This window comes from Ammodytes marinus (genome assembly GCF_949987685.1).
Source record: "Ammodytes marinus genome assembly, chromosome: 16".
NCBI lineage: Eukaryota > Metazoa > Chordata > Actinopteri > Uranoscopiformes > Ammodytidae > Ammodytes > Ammodytes marinus.
The window spans coordinates 9056444-9077735 of record NC_137220.1 but is presented as its reverse complement, the minus strand read 5'-3'; the positions used below and the strand labels follow the sequence as shown (position 1 = coordinate 9077735).

The following is a 21292-nucleotide window of genomic DNA, read 5'->3' as shown; positions in this document are numbered from 1 at the left end:
GAAATCAGGGAATGTTCCAGAGGAAGTGTGAATGAGTTGGCTGTCCATCGATGTAGCTGTATTATTTTGTTTCTACATGATGTCCAGATTGCGGGAAACCCCCCCACCCACCCTCCCCCCCCCCCCCCCCCCCCACACACACACACCTCCTCCTCCTCATCCAGCTGCTTGTTCTGGCTATATGATCAGCTATTTTTAGCAGCATAGTCTGTGCCTGCTTTACATTGCATTGATGGTCACTGTGGTACATATTTATTTTCTTTTTCTTTTCCTCTTTTTTAGAACATTTCCCTTTTTATTCTTGTTCAAGATGTGTACACATCAATCTTTCAACCTTTTTTAAGTGTTTACTTATGATGCTTTTCAATTTAGTGGATCCCATCATCCCTTTCTTGTTCTGTTATGTTCCAACCGGAAACTAGATGCACTTTATAATGGTCCCACTGCATCTGTACAACATTACTGAACTTTATTTGCTTTTCAACAATATAGCTACCTCCTTTTAGAAAATGGATGGATATATCTACTTTTGTTGTACGAAATAAATTCGTATTCCATAGTGTACTTTTTTGGCTATTATTAGCTGATTGTCTTTATCACCTGCAGTCATGGATTTGTCTGAAAACTTCTCCATATTTATTGATTTCAGAATAGTTTTCAAGGCAGTGAAGGCATCGAGGAAACTTGAGTGTTTTACATAGATTATTTTTCACTTTGTGTGACAGTGGTCCTCAGGTATGAAGATAAAATGTATAATGTATGCATGTTTCTACCTCTGGGATCGCAATAAAATGCCACAAAAGTTAATAAATGTGTCCACGCTATGTCTGGATGCATTGCAGCATTGTGTTTTAGTCATAACTATGTTTAGAAAATGTCCATGTTATTTAGTTATCAGGGAAAAATCAAAAAATGTTGCTTCTCCATTAACTGTTGTAAATATTGACTGTTAATCTTTGTGTTGGTGTGTTGGCCCAACTGGCAGAGTTGTAATTTACCAATTTTAAAACATGGGAAAGAATGTCTTTGATTGCCCATGGTTATGTAGCACATTTAGAATATCAAATACAAATGCTATGTGTGTTGATGCACATGCCTAAATCTAATAACAGTGTGCATTTGATGGATTGTGAGTTTGTTTTCTTTTTGGTAAGTGTGTGCAATTAGTTGTTTTGCTGATGATGTTAATGTGGCCAAAGCTGCCTATTTTAGCCTCTCATGGCAGCTGCATGTAGCGCAGCTTCAAAGAAAACTCGAGGCCTACAGGGATTTTACTCTGGCTTTCCCACCATCTGCAGAGGCCTTCGAGGGATGTGATGGTAGTGGTGTTGTTAAGACTCCCCCATGGAAATGAATATGCAGTTTTACTGCAATCTCTTTCAACACATGTTGTCTCTGTTGACATCAGTATGGTCATATTTATGGATATAAAATCAAATCCTTTTTATATCCTTATCCATTTAAAGGTTGATGCTCGGGCATAAGCCAGTGTAAGGAACATTTTGACTTGCGTCCCATCATTGAAGCATATGCTTGGTTTATTGTCTTCAACTACACTAAGATCCAGGTGTTATATGATACACCTAATGCCTTTAGTGAAACTAATGCATGGCAGCCACCCAGACTTTCCACTACAATGATAAATAACTATCCTCCAAGGCTTGAAATGTCAGTGTTTTATAACACTGCAATCAGTCATCCACAACCAAACACCTGAAACTTAAACAGTAAATGTATATTAATATATAGTTGGGATAAGAGATTCATAGTTTGATCAAATTAAACATCTGTCTCTGGTGTAGCAGCACATGCTCAACAACGTGCTTGCATAACTCAAATCGATCTTATTCAGTGTGACGTCTTGGCTCAGATTGGGCCATAAATGACGTGTGTTATGAAATAAACTGTCTGGTTTGCATACCTGCACCAAGATTACATCAAACGTGCGTCTCATCCAGACCTTTATTCGGATTCTTTTATTTTTAATAGGACATACTTATGTGAGCTGAAAGGGGCTGTATAGATGACTCCCTCCTCGGAGCACCTGAACTTCATTACAGTGTGCCCATCAGAGTTACTCCAACAGCCTTTAAGTAGTGGTTTGAAATTGGCTTAGGGTCTTTCAAGAGTTTTTTTTTATTATTATTTAGTGTTGCTATCCTTGTTTAATGGAAATAAAACACTCTGTGCTTATCACAAAATATATATTTGTACACAGTACTGTACTGTGACCAAAATATGCTGAGCTGGATTTCATAAATCTAAGTAGTTGTGTTAGCTTGAAGCCTCCGTATGGGACTTGATGTTAATGAGTACTTTGATGTTCAAAGAAACTTTATCTGGGGGAAAAAAAGAAGTGTGGATTTTGGCTCTGAGGAATACTTTGGCACAGAGGGTCAAGAGTCTAAGGGTGTATTCACACTGGGAAGGTCCGCTAGTTCACTTGCTTTGGTCCAGACCAAATAGAGTTTAGATTTTTTTCTTTTGGTGTGGTCCACTTTCATATTGCCCCTTTTGCAAGTGAACCAGCATTACGAAGCAAAACCACACGTGATCTGAGGTCATTCATTCATTGGACAGACATTCTGGGGTGGAGAGAAGCAGGAAGCACGAAGTGAAAACTGCGAAATATATAACTGATACGATATAGGGTTAAAAATAATAAATAAATAGGCCTACATCTAGCCTATAAATAAAATAAAAAAACATAAAATTATTGTTGTTTCATATGGTTATAATATGTAGGCCTGTGTCAATGATGTGGCTTGTAGCCTACGATGTGAAACATAATATGTACTGTATTTTTGCTGCTGGACGCACGGCTCGCGAGGAAATAGGCTCATGCTGACACACAGCTGATATAGCCGTGTGTCAGCTTTGTGTGAGTTCGGCGCAGCTCTGCTCCAAACTGACACGGGGATAGTATTGACGGTCCCGTAACATGGGAAGCAAAATAAAAACACGCACTTCATACAATGCGCAGCGTGAACCTGTTGGCACTGTGCGGGAGACGCTCCCCTCTCCTTCATCTGATCGCTGAACACATCAGCATGTTTACACGTCCTGTCTATCAAATGTAATATATTTGCTCGGGCTCCCGGTCAAACCACAACTAATCTTCCCAACAACGGCAACACTTTCCCATAATGTGAAGCTGACGGTGATTTATTAAAAAAGAAAAGGCACAGTGCTTCCTGCAATTGGGTCGGATCGAGTCCGGACAAATTCACACCACAAACGAACTGCAGCAGAGTGCGTATGGAACCGCATCGAGACCACCTCTTCAGCTTGGTCTCGGATCGTTTGTTTGGTCCGCCCCCGAGTGCGATTGCTGTATTCACACATGTCTGAAAGATGCGCACCAAAGGTGGAAGTGCACCTGAGTTCGTTTCAACCGAACTAAACACGGCATGTGTGAATACACCCTAAGAAGATTGTTGGGAGCACATGTGTGATGGGGTTGGAGTGCACTTTCTCACTAGGAAAACATTATGACAGCACAGCAGCACAAACTTAACTATCTGACATCACTGGTAAAAAAAAAGAACCTGCAGGAAACATTGTGGACTGATACATTAATATGGACTTTTGTTTTTTATCATGAACTGTTTTATCCTTTTACGACACAAAAGGAAATGTTGTGGAAGAATCGCTTCTATTGCTGTGAACTGTCATGACGTAAGTGGTGGATGATAAACAGAATGTGAAGTTGTTGAAGAGTATAATTACATTGTCAGTATTGCTCTAAAACAGCACTGTGTATCAAAGAGGCCTTGGATCAAACTCGTAATATTAAATAGATTGCAATGATGTGGGCACATTTTTGTGAGTTGACATGTCATAAAACAGGATACAAGATAGAAGATTTTCATGCAGTGAATATGGTTAACATTCAGTTTCTTTCAGTCCCTCATCAAGCTGTCGTTACATCACAGGTGTTAACAATCAAGTTTAGTCATTGAAAGCAGTTTAACAACACAATACAACAAAGACTCGGCTAATAAAAGCCATCAATTAGAAAGAATGTTGAGTTGTATCTCCCCCGAAGGAATCAATGTTCCCCAAGTAAGTAACATTCAATTCCTGATTCGTTTAACTCCCTTTAGTCTGTGACCAGGCAGACCTACAAATACTTGTTTTTCTTTAGAAGAATGTGTTGTATTGGTTAGCCTTGTAAAACCAAGAAACTATTTATTTATTATTATGAGTAAACTCCATATGCTCTGAAAAATACACCAGCTTTAACTGTGAAGAGTCACTGGAGCACACTAGTACGCTTGCTTACTAACTTTTTATTCTTACTACTTCACATCTTTTTATGTGGAATAAACAACAGTTTTGGTCAAAATACGGTACCATCAGGCCAGAAATGCTAATATCCCTTTCGACAAAGAGTGTAAAGTAAGAAAAATAGTAATATGTCTGGGATTATATGTTCTGCCTACTTGGATGTAACTAATCTTGAACCACATATCTTGCATATTATCTTTCAATATTCTTTTGTTAGATCCTGGTATAACAGTGTTGATGATGAAAGACATTGGGAATGAGAGAATGGAGTTAACATGGGCAGTACATCGAAGGCTAGCATTATTCCTGGCTGAGATTCAAGGATCATGTTACAAATTGGCAAACAATACCAACAACACTGCATTGTGCACCAACATAACAGTGTTTAGGTGTGTGCTCCCTAATGCCAGATCATGTGTTCTGCTATACATCATTAATTACTTCCAAGCTTGTACATATTTATGCAAAATGTACCTTTGCATCGTCAAGAACCTTGTAACTGGTTGCATCTGGTTCCTTTTCATAAAAATTGTGGCACTGTGGTAATGGGAGGGATGAGAATGGCGTTGTCCACCCTTAGGGAGTGCTGCTCCTAATTACAGAGACTCTTATCTAGAGGGGGATGGCCCACATTGAAATTGTGCAATGTTTTGCTCTGTGTCACAGAAATTACTCATCCCACTGTCACTGCGCCTTAGTTTTTCACATGAGCACAAAACAAGCAAGTCTGCAGTACATAACAGGATGTGATATAGATGGAAGAAAAGGTAAAAAAAAAACGTAATGTACTTAAATGTGTATACTTAAATGTATAGTAATTTGAGAACTTGAGTATTCTGTTTTTCCATGTACTACTTTATATGAGCAATTATATCACTATGTTAACACTTTCACAAAGACACATACTGTAGACAGAGAAATAATATATGATGCAGTTCAAATGAGTAACATTGATTTTTGCCCTTCCTGCAGAAGCGCAGCTCGTGTTTCACCAATGTCCAAGAAGGTCTTTCACTTCCTGCTCTACCAGAAGAACTCCCTGCAGCGCCAGCGGCCTCAAGGAGTGCAAAATGGGTGGGCAGACTTGAAATAGGGCCAACTTAGTGACCAAAACATCAAAGTTTGCTCACATTGACTGTCTGGTGACCATTTAAGAGCAAGGCCACAAAGAAAACAAACCCATTTTACAACGATTTGTTTGTCAAGTGAAGTTAGGAATTCCATTAGATCTGAAGTGCCCTTGGAAGCCAACACATAATCACAGCTTAAGTAGAAAAAGTTTTTCCTTGGGAACATGAATTTGTTTTGTATTTACAGCAAAGCTATCTTGCATCATTGAAATATTTTTCCTTGGAATGACCTGGTACCTACTAGATTAAGGATAAAACATTTGGTTATCTTCATATCAGAGTATTGTTGTTCTCACAGAGCTAGCCAGAACCCATCCCTCTCAAAAATGGGCTATAATGATTTATGATTCATTATTAATAATGCGACTTATAGGCATTTCTGGTATAGGCATGTACCAATGAACGGTCCACAGATGTTTCTCTCTATGACACGTACACATCATACAACCATTGAGACTTAGTTTAGTTGTTGACCTGAGTTGTTTTAATTGTGTTCATCCTGTAAAAGATCTGTTTTTTTTCACACACTTCACTGTGTGTGTCTGTTAAGTTTGGTTTGTTCAGGCGGGAGTCAACATGTTGGGTGTTATGTTTCGGTTAGAATGGCAAAATAAACCCAAACCAAAGTCCTGCAATCAAACTTTGGTGTGGAGTACACAACCAAGACTGCCTGAAAATGCTCAAAATGGACCAACAAATACAAAATGTATGAACACAACAAACAAACTCTGATGCTCTTTAAGAAAAATTGTTGAAATCTTTGATCGTTTGCTATTTAATTCGTAAGGTGATCGTGACCTAGCCTGTGTATTTTTGACAGTTGCTCATTAAAAGGTGAAAAAGGAACGACCACACAGTACACACTGTACCCACCATAACATGACAGTAAAAGACGCCTCTTTTGCTTCTTGTTTCTACCTGTTGGCATTATTAATCAAATGTTATGGAGATACAATGTCGACTACTAAATATCATAATCAGTTCATTCTTCATGAGCACTTTGCACTAGAAAAGATATAGGAAATGAACACATAAATTGGTGTCAGTATTTGAGGTTTTATTCACACATGTGGCTGCATGTAGCGCTGATGATGCACGAGAAAATGCCATATTACTTTGTTTTCAGCCCTTTGTTTTGTTTTAATAAATCAGTGTCAATACCAGAACAAATGGCACCCATGTGTACTGTATGATTGTATTCCTTGGCCTGGACAAAATAAACAGAACTGTGCAGGTATGAAAACATCCCTAATCTTCACATACTTATTGGGACATTTCAGACTGTGATGTGAATTGTTGTGAGATTAAGGAATTTGATCTTTCTTCAACACAAACCTGCATCATTAATCAAACCATGCTGAGTGACTGTAAGCTCATATGTTTTCACTCTCTTTTTAAATGAGTAATTATGAAATGGAAAGAGAATGAGAAACAGCCGGCCAGTGGGAAGCAGGTGGATGAAATTCTGTAATGAGTTTGATAATCTTCCAGCTAAAATTACTCTTGATAACAGTCAGAGGAGTGGCATGGTTGTTGTGCTAAAAAGATGTGACATTTCAAACTGTATGATTGTCAATGATCTGAATACAGTCTGGATATTTTTTTTTCTTTTGTTCAAATGTATTTTGTGTGAATGCAAAACATCTTGAATTAATAGGAGCTACTTTGTGGTTTAAAGCCATAGATTAGACTTTTAAATAGTTACTGAAGATGAAATACAGCATTGTTCTGGACTGTGGTGGGAATGTTAGAGCCCACAAAAGAGGTTGAGGTTTTGAATGTGGGACAAAACAGGTGTAGAATGCATTTATAAAATATTTTGTTTTGTTTCTGTGGCCAACCCGCTTGCAAAATGGGAAAATAATTCAGTTTATTTACGGACAGTGTGACATGTGGAAAGATGTTTTTCGCATTCCAAATGCGACTGCTACTATCCCATGTTTTTGATGGTCCTGCCCATTATTTAATCCCAGTGGTAGGCTGTCATAAAGCATTGTGCCTGAATTCAACTGTCTGTCATTTTAACAACTTCATACAGTTTTTAGCCTGTCCCATGATGTTCAACATGCATATTTCTTGATCCATCAAGTGAACATTGTTCATTCAGAACACAGCGACCTCATCCTCCCCAGGATGCATTGTTCTGCTCAGTCACATCACAGGAAAAGCCATTGTTATGTCTATTTGCACTTTTTTTCTTGTATGCTCTTCCTAATATGTTTTTGAAATATGTTGCGTGGTCAGAGGGAGCCTGATATAAGATATAAGATGTTCCTTGCCAACGACTGCGCCTGTAACGGTTGTGCATATGATGAGTAAAGAAACTTGAACTGTAACTTGTGATCCTGTGGGATCCTTTGAGACACACGGAACTCACCACAATTAGTGTAATTTCCTTGTATCACACTTCCTGTTAGTGCGTTTGTATTCATGTCAGGCACGACTAAGCATGATGTTGTATGAGCCACTGCATTTGTTACTCTTCGTCTCATATTTGGATTCCTTTAGACATCTTCTGTTTAGTGTGCTATTTTCTCATCACATTTTTCCGAATAAATAGTCACACACAAGTTGGAGTTGCTGGGAACTTATACAAAAGTTGTCATTGCCAGTGGTGTTACAATGGAAAATTATCATCTTTGTATATATAAAACTAAAACTGGTTGCTAATCATTTAAAAATGCTTGTACAAGCTTCCATGTCCCTGTTGACCTAGCGTGTTTGTTCTTGTCATTGTTATTTAGTGCTGCAACAAAAAAAACTTGGGCTGTTTTTCATTGTGATGTGCCCCCTAAGAATTCTTTCTTTAGATCAACTACATTATGTATTGGTAACTATTAAATGATGTGGTCCCCTGCTGATTATTCATAAATCAATGTCAAAACCCCAGGGGTTCATGCTACAGTATGATGAGTCTTCTGTGAATACAACAATGACCTAGCGAGGGTTAACAAGAGCAGCGCAGCAGTGTTCCCTCCTCCTGACATTGACTGAGCGCGCACACACATTTTCTCCGCTGAGGCCAGCACTCCACCAGAGAGGAGGGACTGTACGCTGCTCCGAGAGCCAGCTATCGTCCGCTCAGAGCTGGGTCTTTTCTCTCCCTGACTCCCCCGTTCTCCACCAGCCTCATCACTCCATGGGACTCCAGACCTGGCCGCCAAGCACACCACCACTGTCCTCTATGGCCTGCCTTGATGTGGAGACCCCTTCAATCTGCAGGGGTAAATTCAAATCAGGTGCTTTGTCTTTTTCCTTTAGCGAGATCCATCGTTTTATGTGAGCATCTTTGGAAAGTCAATTAGTTTTTTTTTATCTTGTTCATCTTGGCGGCTGTGCCAGGGTGGGGGGGGGGGGGGGGGTTGTAGTGACGCAGCCCTAACAGGAAATGACAGGGCAACAGTGAAGCTCATCACATTGAATCTTGACAAAGCACCATTCTTTCAGCTATTCAGACTATTGTCTTTTGATTGATAATGAATCAATCCTGTAACACTGTCAGAGACTTTCAGGGAGAGATTTAGGAGGCTATAAAAAGTTTTCTACTGCCTATCTTTATTTTGAAGCAATGTGTTGGTTGTCTTTCACATTGTGTAAGCATGAATTAGCAGGTGTAATGCAAGCACACATAATGAGCTTCATTCAAATCATGTGCAATACAAAGACATGCTGTCGATCAAGATTCTGATCATTTGTTGCATACTTTTACCAGGCTTTGACTAATATGGACAGTTTTCTAAGTTGAAAACAACAGGTATTTTCAGTGACAGTAGGTCCTATACTACATTAGGATTAACTTATTGTAATGTCTGTGAAGTCACATTTGATGAGAATATTTGTGAAGTCTATACTACTGGATATCTATAGCAAGAAGTGAGCAAAATGTAAATTCTTCTCAGGGCAATCGTGCAGGATTTGCATGTATGACATTTTTTTTAAATTGTAAGCCTATGAACTACTATTCGTGAGCAGACTAAATATAACTTTCAAACCAGACCTGTTTGCCAACAGAGTTGGAAGACACGCCCACTCATGGGAAGGAAACTAATGTGTGTTTTCTCATCAATTTGAATCTGAACCTAATTTATGTCCTTGTGCTTTGGGAGAAAAAAAATACACCACTGGGAGTTGGTTACAAATGAGCTAAAATATGAGTTTATTGAGCATCAGTATCATTATTTTTATTCCTTTCTGCCTTCTATACATACACTCTCACAATCACCTTATTCATACTGCTTAAGCCTTGCTGATAAATGTCTGATTTGTGGACATATGAGTTACATTGTAGTTTAAATTACACATAACATGTGGTAAACTGTTTTATCTTGCTGTTTGGCTGCCTGCATTTGATTAACAACCTCCTTGAATGTAAATAACTCAAGTCCGCTGATATCTTTGTAATTGTAACTTTTGAATAATTATAATCTGATTGGTTAATTTAATTACATGTTTTCTTTCACAATAAATAATTTTTAGATTAAATTTCATTTTGATTAAATTGGGCCTACATTTGTACACGTAGTAAGAAAAGGCATCTGACTCGTCTCAGCACACAGAACATTCTTATTTTGATTTGTATATTCATGGTTTAGTCTATCTCTGGTTCAAGATGCCTGCATTTTTGTTAAAAAAAATGGGATTATGTTACAGCATGTGGTATTTATAACAGTAAAGTCAACATTACCCAGTGATGGTCTTTTTCAAAACTTCTGCTTTGTCTGGGGAAGAAGTATCTGTAGCCACAGCAAATAGTTTTTTCTAATGTGTACTGCTTCCAAAAGACAGAGCGAAACAAGTCAAATAAAAGAAAAGGTCAGATGGGAGACCTCCAGGGATGATTTGCTGAGAACAACATGGGTCTGAGATTAGAGATTACATCAATGGGCAGGGATTTCAGCAGAACCCACTCTCTGTGTTTCTCTACAACCTCTGTTTACACTCTGCTGGTGAGCAGGAGACCGGAGCCAGTTTCCATCACGGAGAGGGTTAGCCAGGGTTCAGGTTAAACACAAGATGACACAAAGTGAGGAGGACCCCAGGCATAAGGTGTACCCCCATCCTGGTGCTCAAATTAAACTGCATTCTCTTGTGGTCCTGGAAGGCAGCCCACGGTGTAACTGATATGCAGTTATGTGCACTCATAATTTGTCTTGCCTGTGGCATTTTTTCAAGTCACAGTGGATATGAATATTGAGACAAAGCAATGGCAATCTTGGTTTACTTATATCTTCTTTTTTATTTATTCTTTTTACAATCTCCTGGTATGATTTTCTTCTCAGACTGACCATAGCCCCCCTTGGTCTGGGTTTGTAATAGGAAACACAGCAGGCGGGGCAGGCACACTGTGTTCTCTTCTCCAGAGTTGATGGGCTGCTTTGAGAGTAGATTCGGCCTCCCACCCTTTGCCTCAGCACTTGTCACTCCGTGTTCCCTTGCCCACCACTGGAAGCCCCTGAACGTCCCCTCGGCTCGGCATACAACTGGAGATCCCACCCCCTTAACTACCCCCAAATTTCGTGGTTCCCAGGCCTTGTTCTCACAGCTGCCCAGTTTATTTTTGCTAGAGTGAGTCACAGTGGCCTGTTCAGACGCAGCGCCTTTCCCAGGAGAGTTGAGCAGGTCTGTGTGTGTGTGTGTGTGTGTGTGTGTGTGTGTGTGTGTGTGTGTGTGTGTGTGTGTGTGTGTGTGTGTGTGTGTGTGTGTGTGTGTGTGTGTGTGTGTGTGTGTGTGTGTGTGTGTGTGTGGGAGGGAGTAGCTGTTTCCCTCGAGCCATTTAGTTGCTCCAGCTAAACAGGCTTCACTTCACTACAGTGGCGATGATAAGGGCCTCATGAATCTAACACCACAGCCTCATTCGTCGCCATCACCCATTGCCTTCCTCTTCAAACCGTTGTTTCTGCACAGAGTGGTGTTATTCTACTGAAATAACATGTCCACCCTCACTTGTTGATAAATGTTTTGACTTGGATCTTGCCACAGTTTATATTGATGGGGAAATCAGCCCAAACATTATTCCCTTTTATCTGTTTGTAGTCTGTACTGAAGTTACTTTGTTTGACTTCTCTGTGTATTTGCATCCAGCACAGAGATATTGCCTCCCATTGGGAGGGCTCTCGGCCAATCACATTGCACTGTTCGAGTGTAACTGTTGTAAAACTTGTGGTACTCTCAACCACCGTAGTTAAGACCATACAGGAAGTGAATAGGATGTCTGTGGTGGTGATCAGGGTTTGCTTTCAGGCCTCTGGGGCAGCGTATTGATTGAGAAATAATAAGTACCTTGTTTTATTTGAAGTCTGGCAGGTTTCACTGTTAAAGCCAAAGGTGGTTGTTAGTTGACTCAGTGGACTTGGCTCTGACCGGTTAAATTTCAACTCTGACCTCTGTGTCTCTCCACTCTCACAGTCCTCCAGCTCTGTCTGCAGCAGAGGAGAACTCGGGAGCAGCTTGTGGAGCAGGGCATCATGCCGCGTAAGTATTCACATCACATCACACACATAACAAAAGTCTCATCTTATGCTTCAACAAAAAATCCTGGTAAATGTACCTATGGAAATTAAGACAAGAAATAAACAAATGTGTCCTGAAAGGGGCCTCTCTCTTTCATAACCACCTTGTACTTTTGCTAACATCCAACCAATGTTATTTATGTCCTTTAGAGAGCAATGGAGTACAATTAAAACAATATGACAAGACACATTGTTGTTATTGTGACTATGCACATTGCTGTAAGTTTTTTTTTACAGCAACTTATAAAGTACTCCTGATTTGTAAATGGCTCAATAAGAACGTGTGTGTCAGCACATAAAACAGTTGTTTTATTAGAAAGTGTATGTCTTAAGTAGTATTGTCCTAATAATCTTGACTGTGCTCATGTAAACATAGCCAATTATGAAAATTACTGAAAGATTTAACCCACAAGCACCACACCGGTGCCATAATAGAAAAACAAATAGCTCCTCTTTTCTACCATCCATCCTTTGATGTGACACAAGTAGAGCAAACTCCACAGCAGTCCCTTTCTATACCTAATAAAAGATGACCTGAATCTGTGACAGAATCACACTGGTAGCTGGAAAGGTAGGAAAAGAAAAGAAAAAAAGACAGAGCTCTTTGTCCCGATCTCTCCTGCAGTTAGGATTTCAGCTCCTCTCTGGCTCCACACATGAGTCAGCGACTGAGCCTTCAGTGGAGGTCATTCACCCCCCACTGTGGCCTGGCCAAGCGTGGCTCGCACACAAACCTCCCAGGCCATTCATTCTCCACTAAAGCACTCTGCTGCTCCCACACACTGTCAGGCTTATGGTAGGTATGCAGTGAGGTGACGAGCAGTTTTTTTTTCTCCTCTGGCTCTGACACACTCCCCCCAATCTGTGTGTCCTTAAACCAAACAGAGCTCAATCATAACAAGGGTGACTAGTCATTGAGCCAGACCTCACGTAAAGCACTATGAGTTTCTTGTGCCAGATCAAAGAGTAACTTTCAGCATGGAACAATCTCTCTGCTTGAGTCAGTGAAGCCAGCACTTCCTGTTTGTCTCCTATGAGCTCCTGCAGATTGATGTCGCACTCATGCGATCTAGGACAAAATGTGAAAACAATTATTCGGAAACTGGATCACACTGCACCCAAGTCAGTTAGGAGAGTCAAATCCAGCAGAACTACGAGACCAAACGATAGAAATGCTGAAATGAAGCTCATCACTTGCAGCCTAGATTGATTTGTATACATTTTGACATAAATGAAAACATGTCTCATATCTGTTTTTTAATATATCGACTAGCAGTCCTTTCCTACGGTTATTCAGTTCATGGTTTATTTGTCAAATTTTTGGGTTGTGTGTGTAACTATTTGCTGCAGTATGTCCATGATACTCTGAATGTTAAATGGACATCATGATTAAGAACGTTACTGTTGGTAGTCTGTACTCTACAGGGATGCAGCTTTCTTGTACTATATATGTATACAGTATTTATTTTATATATGTACAGTTATGGATTTTGTCAATTCCCCTTGGCACAGCCCTGAAGACGCCAGCTGCCTTTCATGAGCAGATTCGCAGCCTGGAGAGAGCCAGGGTAAGACATCAGCTAAAATCATCACACTACAGCTCATAAATGTATTCATCTAAATCTAGATAATGCCTCAAAATATGTGGGGAAATTTTTTTTTTAATACAGACTGGGAACTTCTTAAAGCACAAACTCTGCAGCAGACCAGAGCGCTCTGAACTGGTCCGTATGCACATCCTACAAGGTAATCTTCCTCCTGCGTGTTCTGTTCTCGCTAGATAACACACAGATGAATAAGGTGCTTATTCATCTAATCACAGTTATTGCCTGTGTAAAATTTGCTTTACAAAGTTGGAACCAGATAATATGTCTTTGAGGTTTGACATTAAGTTTGTGAGGTCTGACTCACCCTGACAAAGCAATTAAGAGGCTGATTGATGCTGGCCTGATTCACAGCTAATGGTCCTCCTTTATCAGAGACGCAGGCTGAACCCCTCCTGCACGCCACACAGATGAGGCTGAAGAGGGCCAGACTGGCTGACGGTCTCAATGAGAAGATCTCCCAGCGGCCTGGACCCATGGAGCTGGTGGTGAAGAAAATCCTGCCTGTGGACTCTGGTGGGGAAGAGGTCGTCAATGGTAGATACTCATCAGCACTATTATATTCTTGTTAGGAGACCCACCTGAACCATTCAAAAGCCTTTTTCCTTTTTTTTAGGCCACTTTCACCACAAACACTTCACCACCTTCAGCGACATCCATGAAGTTAATTATTAAGTTAGCCACTAGTAATGTATTTACACTAGTGTTTGAGTTGCTCCACTACTTTGGTCCACACTGACATATTTTTTTACAAATGTTTAATGGATCACCATTAAATTGGTATGAACATTTATGTAGCCCAGAGGATGAGGGATACTGACTTTGGTGATCCACTGACTTTTTGCTCTATAGCCACAATTAGATTGCCAGTTTTGTTTTTTTGTGAAATATCTCAACAACTTCTGGTAAAATGACCTTGTAATTGGTACAGGCGTTTATATTACTCTCGAGATTAATTGTCAACGCCATTGCTTTTCCCTGGGCTTTTCCTCTAGCACCATCGCCAGGCCATACTATTGATTTGTTTTTATTAAACATGGCCAAATAAAGTAAGCAAACAATAGCATTCTTACATACCAAACTGAGATGGGAACCTTGTAAAACGTTACACCTGCTCAGAATCAAAACACAACAAAAAGCGATTCTTTTTCCAGTTTAGATCTATCCTTTCAGTAAATGATAAGCTGTTTTTGCTCATGTTTGGTGATGAACTCGCAGACGACCCAACTGATGTTTACAACTTTGATGAGGACAGCAGTGATGCCTTATCTCCACCACAGCCTGCTAGTCAACAATATCCCAGCTCCACCTCTCCAAGGGCGTTGAAAGGGACTAAGGCCACCTCAACTTCCTCTTACCTAAACTCTCCCATCCAGGTACACCCCAACTTTGAAATATGTAAAAAAAAACATGAACTGTTAGCAGACAAACTAGCCTTCTTGACAAGTTATCTAAATCTACAATTATTTTCTTTTTTTAAATAGAACTTCTTGTGCATTAAGGATGGCTGGTACAGTTTTTCAGATATAGAGTTATACTGTATTATCTCAATATTTTGAGATTTAATGTTTATTTTCTTATATCTTATCTGTGTAATGTATTCATGATTTGCAGATTTTTTTTTTCTAATAATTCTTTTATTTTCTGAGTTTTTATCAACCTGTTTTTGGTTATGTTTTTGAGGCGCTTTTCTGTTCTTGCGTGAGATGATGATTAACATGTGTAGCGGCTTCACTGTTCTTATTGAATGGATCATGTGGTTTTTTTTTCGGTCTTTTGCTTTTCCCCAGCACTCCACACCACCCAGCTCACTGTCCACGTCGGATTCAGCCAACCTCGTCTCCACCAAGGAGCAACCAAACAACCAACGAGCATCAGCCCCTCAGCCAATCACCAGTGCTGTCTCCAGTATCACACCAGGGCCAGTTCTTGTGAAGGTGACTTTCAGATGTGTTTTAACAGCTCCATGTTTGACCAAAGAGTTCATTTAAGTAGTTTGTTCACTCACAGTCGTCTATCATTTGTAACCAGCTGACATGACACGGAGCACTCTGCCTCTTGGATTTATTGAGTGTGTTTTGTTTTGTTAGTTTTTTTTTTCCTTTTTTTCTCCCTTTGAAAAATGATCAGAGATGTGATGTCAGAAGACACAATCTGAGTTTTGTCACACTGAGAGTCACATCAATTTTAAATGTCAGCAAACGCAGTTCAAAGAACAAAGGGCTTTAAAGTCATTTCAGAAATCCTTTGGCTTAAATCTCTGCTAGACACAGTTTGTCTTCAGTTAGGGTCAAATGAAAGCCCTTAATCATCTAGGCTGTGTAGAACATAAGCAAAAATCAAAGGACGGGAGTGAAGCAATACATTTTGCAGTTATCATATTCCAGTTATCCTCTGAGCGTAAAATGAACTCGCCCTCCCTTTGCATACAATGGGGGAATGAGTTTGACAAATTGGAGGGTGTGTGCTTGCTTGACCCAGCTTGAGTTTCTGGTTTCATAGCTAAAACCAATGCTTTTATGCCAAGCCGTTTTGGTGTGTATCCTGTGACTGCAGGTGGTATAACAATAAGGGTCACATTTCCACTACCCGTTTCCTCATCCTGCAGTTCTCATCGGGTGTCAGAACAATGTTCTACCTTAACGCTTCAAGCTATTAAAAACCCTCAGTATCAGTTCCAAGTCTTGCCATGTTGGTACTGGCAATACAAACTGGATTCCCAGAGCACAGGGATCAAACACCCTCCAGATGGTCCTCTCTGGTTTTTACATGCCCCTTCTCTGTTTTGCGTTTTGCAGCAAAGCCTGCCCAAGCTACCTGGCGATAAAAGCCGCAGCAAAAGGAGCAAAGAGTCCAAACCACGGGTGAAAAAGTTAAAGTACCATCAGTACATCCCCCCGGACCAGAAGCAGGAGCTCAATGAAGTGCAGATGGACTCGGCTTATGCCCGTCTCCTGCAGCAGCAGCAGCAGTTCCTGCAGCTCCAGATCATAAGCCAGCAACAACAGCAGCAGTACAACTACCAGGCCATCCCCCCTGCCACACTTAAGTATGGCTCCATTAAGCAACATAATCACTACTTTTAACAAGCCAGAGAATTGGCTCACCCACAATGTGTATAGGCTGGTTACTTTGTGTTGAGTTTATATCTACTGAAACAACTCTAAAGGTACAAATGTTGCTTCCTTTCAGAGTTCAATTATTTGAATATACCTTTTGGTCAACGCAATTTAAAGTTATCACCTGGTTCTATAGAAAGTAATAACTGTTTAAGCACAGCTGCTGTTTGTCTCATATATTTCACATTTCCTGCCCCTTCTGCAATCCTACACAGAAGCTGTTTATTGTGAAGAATGGATAATAATTTAGACTCCCTCTCTAATCTCTACTCCCTTTTTATTCCCATCTTATTCCAACAGAGCAACAACTGAGGTACAAACCAGCTGTTCCAGTGTTCCTCTGAGTGGAAAAACTGTGTCTACCCCTGTGCAGCCCCGGGACACTCAGACAAACCACAAGCCAGATCATTTACCAACTAATCTGGATGAGATGAAGGTGACACGTTGCTGCCTGCACTGCACACAGTCTGACAATATGCACTTCTGCCTATATGCACCTCATTGCAATGCCGTACACAAGAACAGGCTTAATTTCGAGAGGCACTTTTAATATCATTTGTTATCTCTACAGGTTGCTGAGCTGAAAATGGAACTAAAACTCAGATCGTTGCCCGTTTCTGGAACTAAGACAGACCTGATAGAGAGGCTAAAGTTGTACCAGGAGAACTCTGCTGCCATGGAGACCACAGCCATCGCAGCAGCCACACAGTCTGAAAACATAAAGTTAACCCCACCCGTGTCCCCTATAGCCTCCCAGGTGTCCGCTCTGGGCCTAGAGGACAGTGGCAGTAGTCAGTCTCCGAGTCACACTGCTGCATCCTGTGTGATGAACTCCCCACAGAGAGCGCCACATGAGGACAGTCCCACAGACACAAGCAGGTCCTACCACAGGGACTTTGAGAAGGATCAACGTCTCCACGAGAAGGAGCGGCAGATCAAGGAGCTGATGCGGAAGCTGGAGCAGGAGCAGAGGCTGGTGGAGACACTGAAGATGCAGCTGGAGGTGGAGAAGAGGAGTCAGCACGGAGATTCATCACCTCAGCTCAGCCCTCTTGCTCCCGTCCAGGTCAAAGAGGAAAACGTGTCCCCGTCACACTGTAGCTCTCCTGCTCTGCCAGTGTTGGTTAAACAAGAGGAGGCGGCAGCAGACCCGAGCGATTTCACTCCTCAAAATCAGTTCATTATCAGCCGCCAGACTACCAAGCAAGCCGAAAGCCCCCAGCCAGTAGTACAGGCAGGAGCTCAGATCCTCCCGCCTGCCTCCCTTCCTGCCTCAGCAGTGACTACACAGCTCCCGGCCAACAGCATCAAATTACACACTACCGTTAGCAGCGCAGCCCCAGGCCTCATCCAGACCTCTGGACAGGTGCCACAGAAAATAGAGGCCTCCAGAGCAGCATTACAACAGCAATGCAGTCCTCGGAGTCAGCCACTGACAAAGGTAAGGAAAACACACTTAATGCTTGCACTGGCTGCCTCGCTCCGTCTCTTTTCTTAGTCATCACCGTAACATTGGATTGTCTGGTAGTTTTGGATTTCTTTAAAAGTGAGTTAAATGTATTTATCTACGTGTGTAATGTGCGTACACCTGAAATCGTAAATTTTGGTTCTCTAGGCTGTAAATTCAGATTAGGCTGCACGTCACAAATTTGTTGCGGTGTTTTCGATGGCACTGGCTCAGCTAACACATCAGATGTGTTTTTTTTTATATATCTTTGATGCTCTTTCATGGGTAATGCATCTTTCTTGTTGTCACAGTAATGACAGGCCTCAGCTGGGTAGTGAAATATTTTCCTGTTCCCATCAAAAGAAGGCTTGTGGAAACTTGGGTTACTAGAGTGGGTGCTGAGTGAAGGCTGACAGCAGAGCTCTGAGTGCCCTCTATCGTCTTCTCAACTCTGAGCCAAACAACCAGCCAGAACTAGAAACATTCTTTAGTCTCTTCTGATTTGATTTGATTTAATGACTGTATTTGGACAGTGTCAACTCCTGTTGAATAATGTTTTTTTTTCATCGGTTGTATGCAGTTTTCATTTGATGTAACAGCCTGGTGTCTTTTCCCTTTATAACAGTCTCCAGCCAGCCAGCCATCTTTGATCTTGCCGCAGCCAAAATTCACAGACCTTGTGTCAAAGTGTAAAGACCCACCCCGCTATGAGGATGCAGTTAAACAGACACGGAGCATGCTGACAGCTGTTCAGGTGAGGAATAAATACACTGCTTAGTTCACTATATCCTTTAAATTGTTACTGTAGCCACTAAAACATTGACACACAAACATTTGTATTTCTTCTCCAGGGTCCCACTGCAGCTAGCCAGCAGATGGATGACCTGTTTGATGTGTTAATTGAGAGTGGTGGTAAGAAACACTGCAACATATATGGTTTTAGGTGCCCTGGTAAAATAAGACAAAGTGCTCATTATAGCTGTCTTCTGACATTGTTATGTTATGTACTTTTTTTCAGAGATCTCTCCCTTCATCAGACAAGTTCCCCCCAACTTGGACAAGCCTCTGCCTGTGACAGCCAGTGTTACCACCCTTCCTATCAACACAGTTTTATCCCGCCCTCCACCAATGGTCCAAGTGGCCCAGCTGCCTGCTGCATCGCTCAACCCCTCAAACAGCTTGGCAACCCTGACCTCTGACACCCAGTTGAAAACCCTCCTGGATGGCACGCTGGGCAACATTCACATCGAGCAACAAACTCTGAAACTGACGGAGGAGCTACACTCACCTATGGTTACCATGGAGGTGGACTTCCATGAAAACACACTGCCCTCTGCTTTGAACCTGCACAGCACCAACATGGACAATATGGATTGGCTGGACCTTACCCTTTCTGTGCCAGCAGAGGGGGTCAACCCTTTGGAAATGTCAGCGCCGGTGGGCGTCTTTTCTACCGACTTCCTGGACTCCCATGAACTAGCCTTGACCTGGGACTGAGTTCTGTCAAGGTGAATTTTAACACCTATCAGACCGTCCTACATAAACTAACTTTTTTTTATGCAAGGGAGGATTGCTTTTGTTTCCTATGTGGAAAAATAAGAGCTTTTGGAGTTTTGGGCAGCTCTGTTTGGCTTTTTGGCCATATCAATCAGCTCATTAATAATCTAATTGAGCTATGTTCATTTAGATGGTAATGCATTGCTTCCCACAACGTATTTTAACTCTGAGGGTATAAGAAGACGGACATAGTAGGACTGGTACTGGCAGATTGAGATGATGGTGGCTGTATATTAAGTTATGCTTCTTATTTGTTATTAATCTGTTTTCATGTTATTGCTTTCTCTTTGTTTACTGATCTTAAAGCTGGGGTATGTGATTTCTGATTGGTCAAAGTTAACATGAGCTGTACACTTTGACCAATCAGAGCGAGGCTCTCTGTTCTTATTGGCTGTTGGGACTGTCCATTCACTTTGGCATGACTTTGTTGGTGTAGAGCGTGTCAGGGAGGGACCATAGGGGAAGGACCAAAGAGAACAAGTGGAGCGGTTGAGGTGTTTGGATTCGAATCTCTATCCCAACTGCCATTTTCTCCCCATATCCTCCACCCCAGCTTTAATGAATGTACAGTGATGTATTGATCATGGCAGAAAGAGCAGTAAAATGTCCTAATCTTGGTTAAACAACAAAATGGACAAAAACTGCATGTCGCTGCGATTCATTATGTAGGCCTAATACATTCCAGCCTGTCTTGCCATTATTACCATGGTAACATGTTACAATACGGGTACATTAATTAACTGTTAGTTGATGCCTAGTTAAAGCTTAATAAACATTAACTAAGCATTAACCAACCGCTAAGAACTGCTTAGTTGATAAGCATTAATTAAGCATAAACTAACTGTTATGCTTGGTTATTGCTTAATAAAGCATTAGTTAACTAAGCATAGTGCTTAATAATGCTTAACCAAGTATTGACTAAATGTGAATAATTCATCATTAACAGTTAGTTGATGCTTAATTAGTTTTAAGTTTGCATTAACTAACTGTTAATATCATTAAATAAGCATTAACTAACAGTTAATTATTGTACCCTTATTGTAAAGTGTTACCATTACCATCAAAACAGGTTATAATACACAACTGCTAATGTTCCCTTTGTGTATGCGTATATTGTGAAGCATAAATCAAATGTTTTAACTGAATTGGGAGTGTGAATGTGAAAACACCAGAGTGCCTGATGTGAGGCCACTGACTCATCATGGTGTAAATGAGCAACAAAAAGAGACCCAGTAGCACTGAGCTGCATCTCTTGTGTACATCTATACACTGTGTAAACAAACTGCACATGTTTTTAGGAAACCAAAGTCCCATGAACTTAAAAAAGGAGAATGGTTAATTATATTTATGGGGAACTAGTCACAAGAGTAGTCTGCTTTGCAATGTCGAGACTGTATCCAAATGAATGGTGATGAATTGTTCTTGGAAAAAATATTGACTCTTAAAGGGTTGAAAGTTCAGAATGAATTAAGGTCAACTTTTGTATTGGTAGTTTAATGAAAAAGTGTAAGCATGGCATGCAATACAAGACCACAATCTATGTGCACACTGCACAGCATTACATTGTAACCACAGACATACAGACAGATACAGAATAATTACAATATTCATCTAAATGAATCATTGCTCAGTTGTG

At 40.8% G+C, this 21292-nt stretch overlaps 1 protein-coding gene across 1 annotated transcript; it reads left to right on the top strand.

Annotated features, from left to right (window-relative positions):
- Window positions 1-8519: 8519 nt before the first annotated feature.
- Window positions 8520-19599, top strand: mrtfbb (myocardin related transcription factor Bb). The gene is made up of 13 exons (XM_080043596.1): window positions 8520-8644; window positions 11826-11891; window positions 13442-13497; window positions 13600-13675; window positions 13909-14070; window positions 14752-14909; window positions 15324-15470; window positions 16332-16582; window positions 16953-17088; window positions 17224-18093; window positions 18725-18853; window positions 18951-19011; window positions 19118-19599. The coding sequence occupies exons 1-13, from the start codon at window positions 8560-8562 to the stop codon at window positions 19594-19596; spliced, it is 2676 nt and encodes an 891-aa protein (XP_079899722.1). The 5' UTR covers window positions 8520-8559; the 3' UTR covers window positions 19597-19599.
- Window positions 19600-21292: the final 1693 nt, after the last annotated feature.

What these genes read in the sequence shown, in the direction of transcription:
- mrtfbb (XM_080043596.1), top strand. Translation starts at nt 8,560, where the DNA reads ATGGGACTCCAGACCTGGCCGCCAAGCACACCACCACTGTCCTCTATG. An exon ending in GCAGCCTGGAGAGAGCCAGG is followed by an intron (nt 13,498 to 13,599) that starts GTAAGACATCAG and finishes TTTTTAATACAG; the next exon opens with ACTGGGAACTTCTTAAAGCA. An exon ending in GGAGTCAGCCACTGACAAAG is followed by an intron (nt 18,094 to 18,724) that starts GTAAGGAAAACA and finishes CCTTTATAACAG; the next exon opens with TCTCCAGCCAGCCAGCCATC.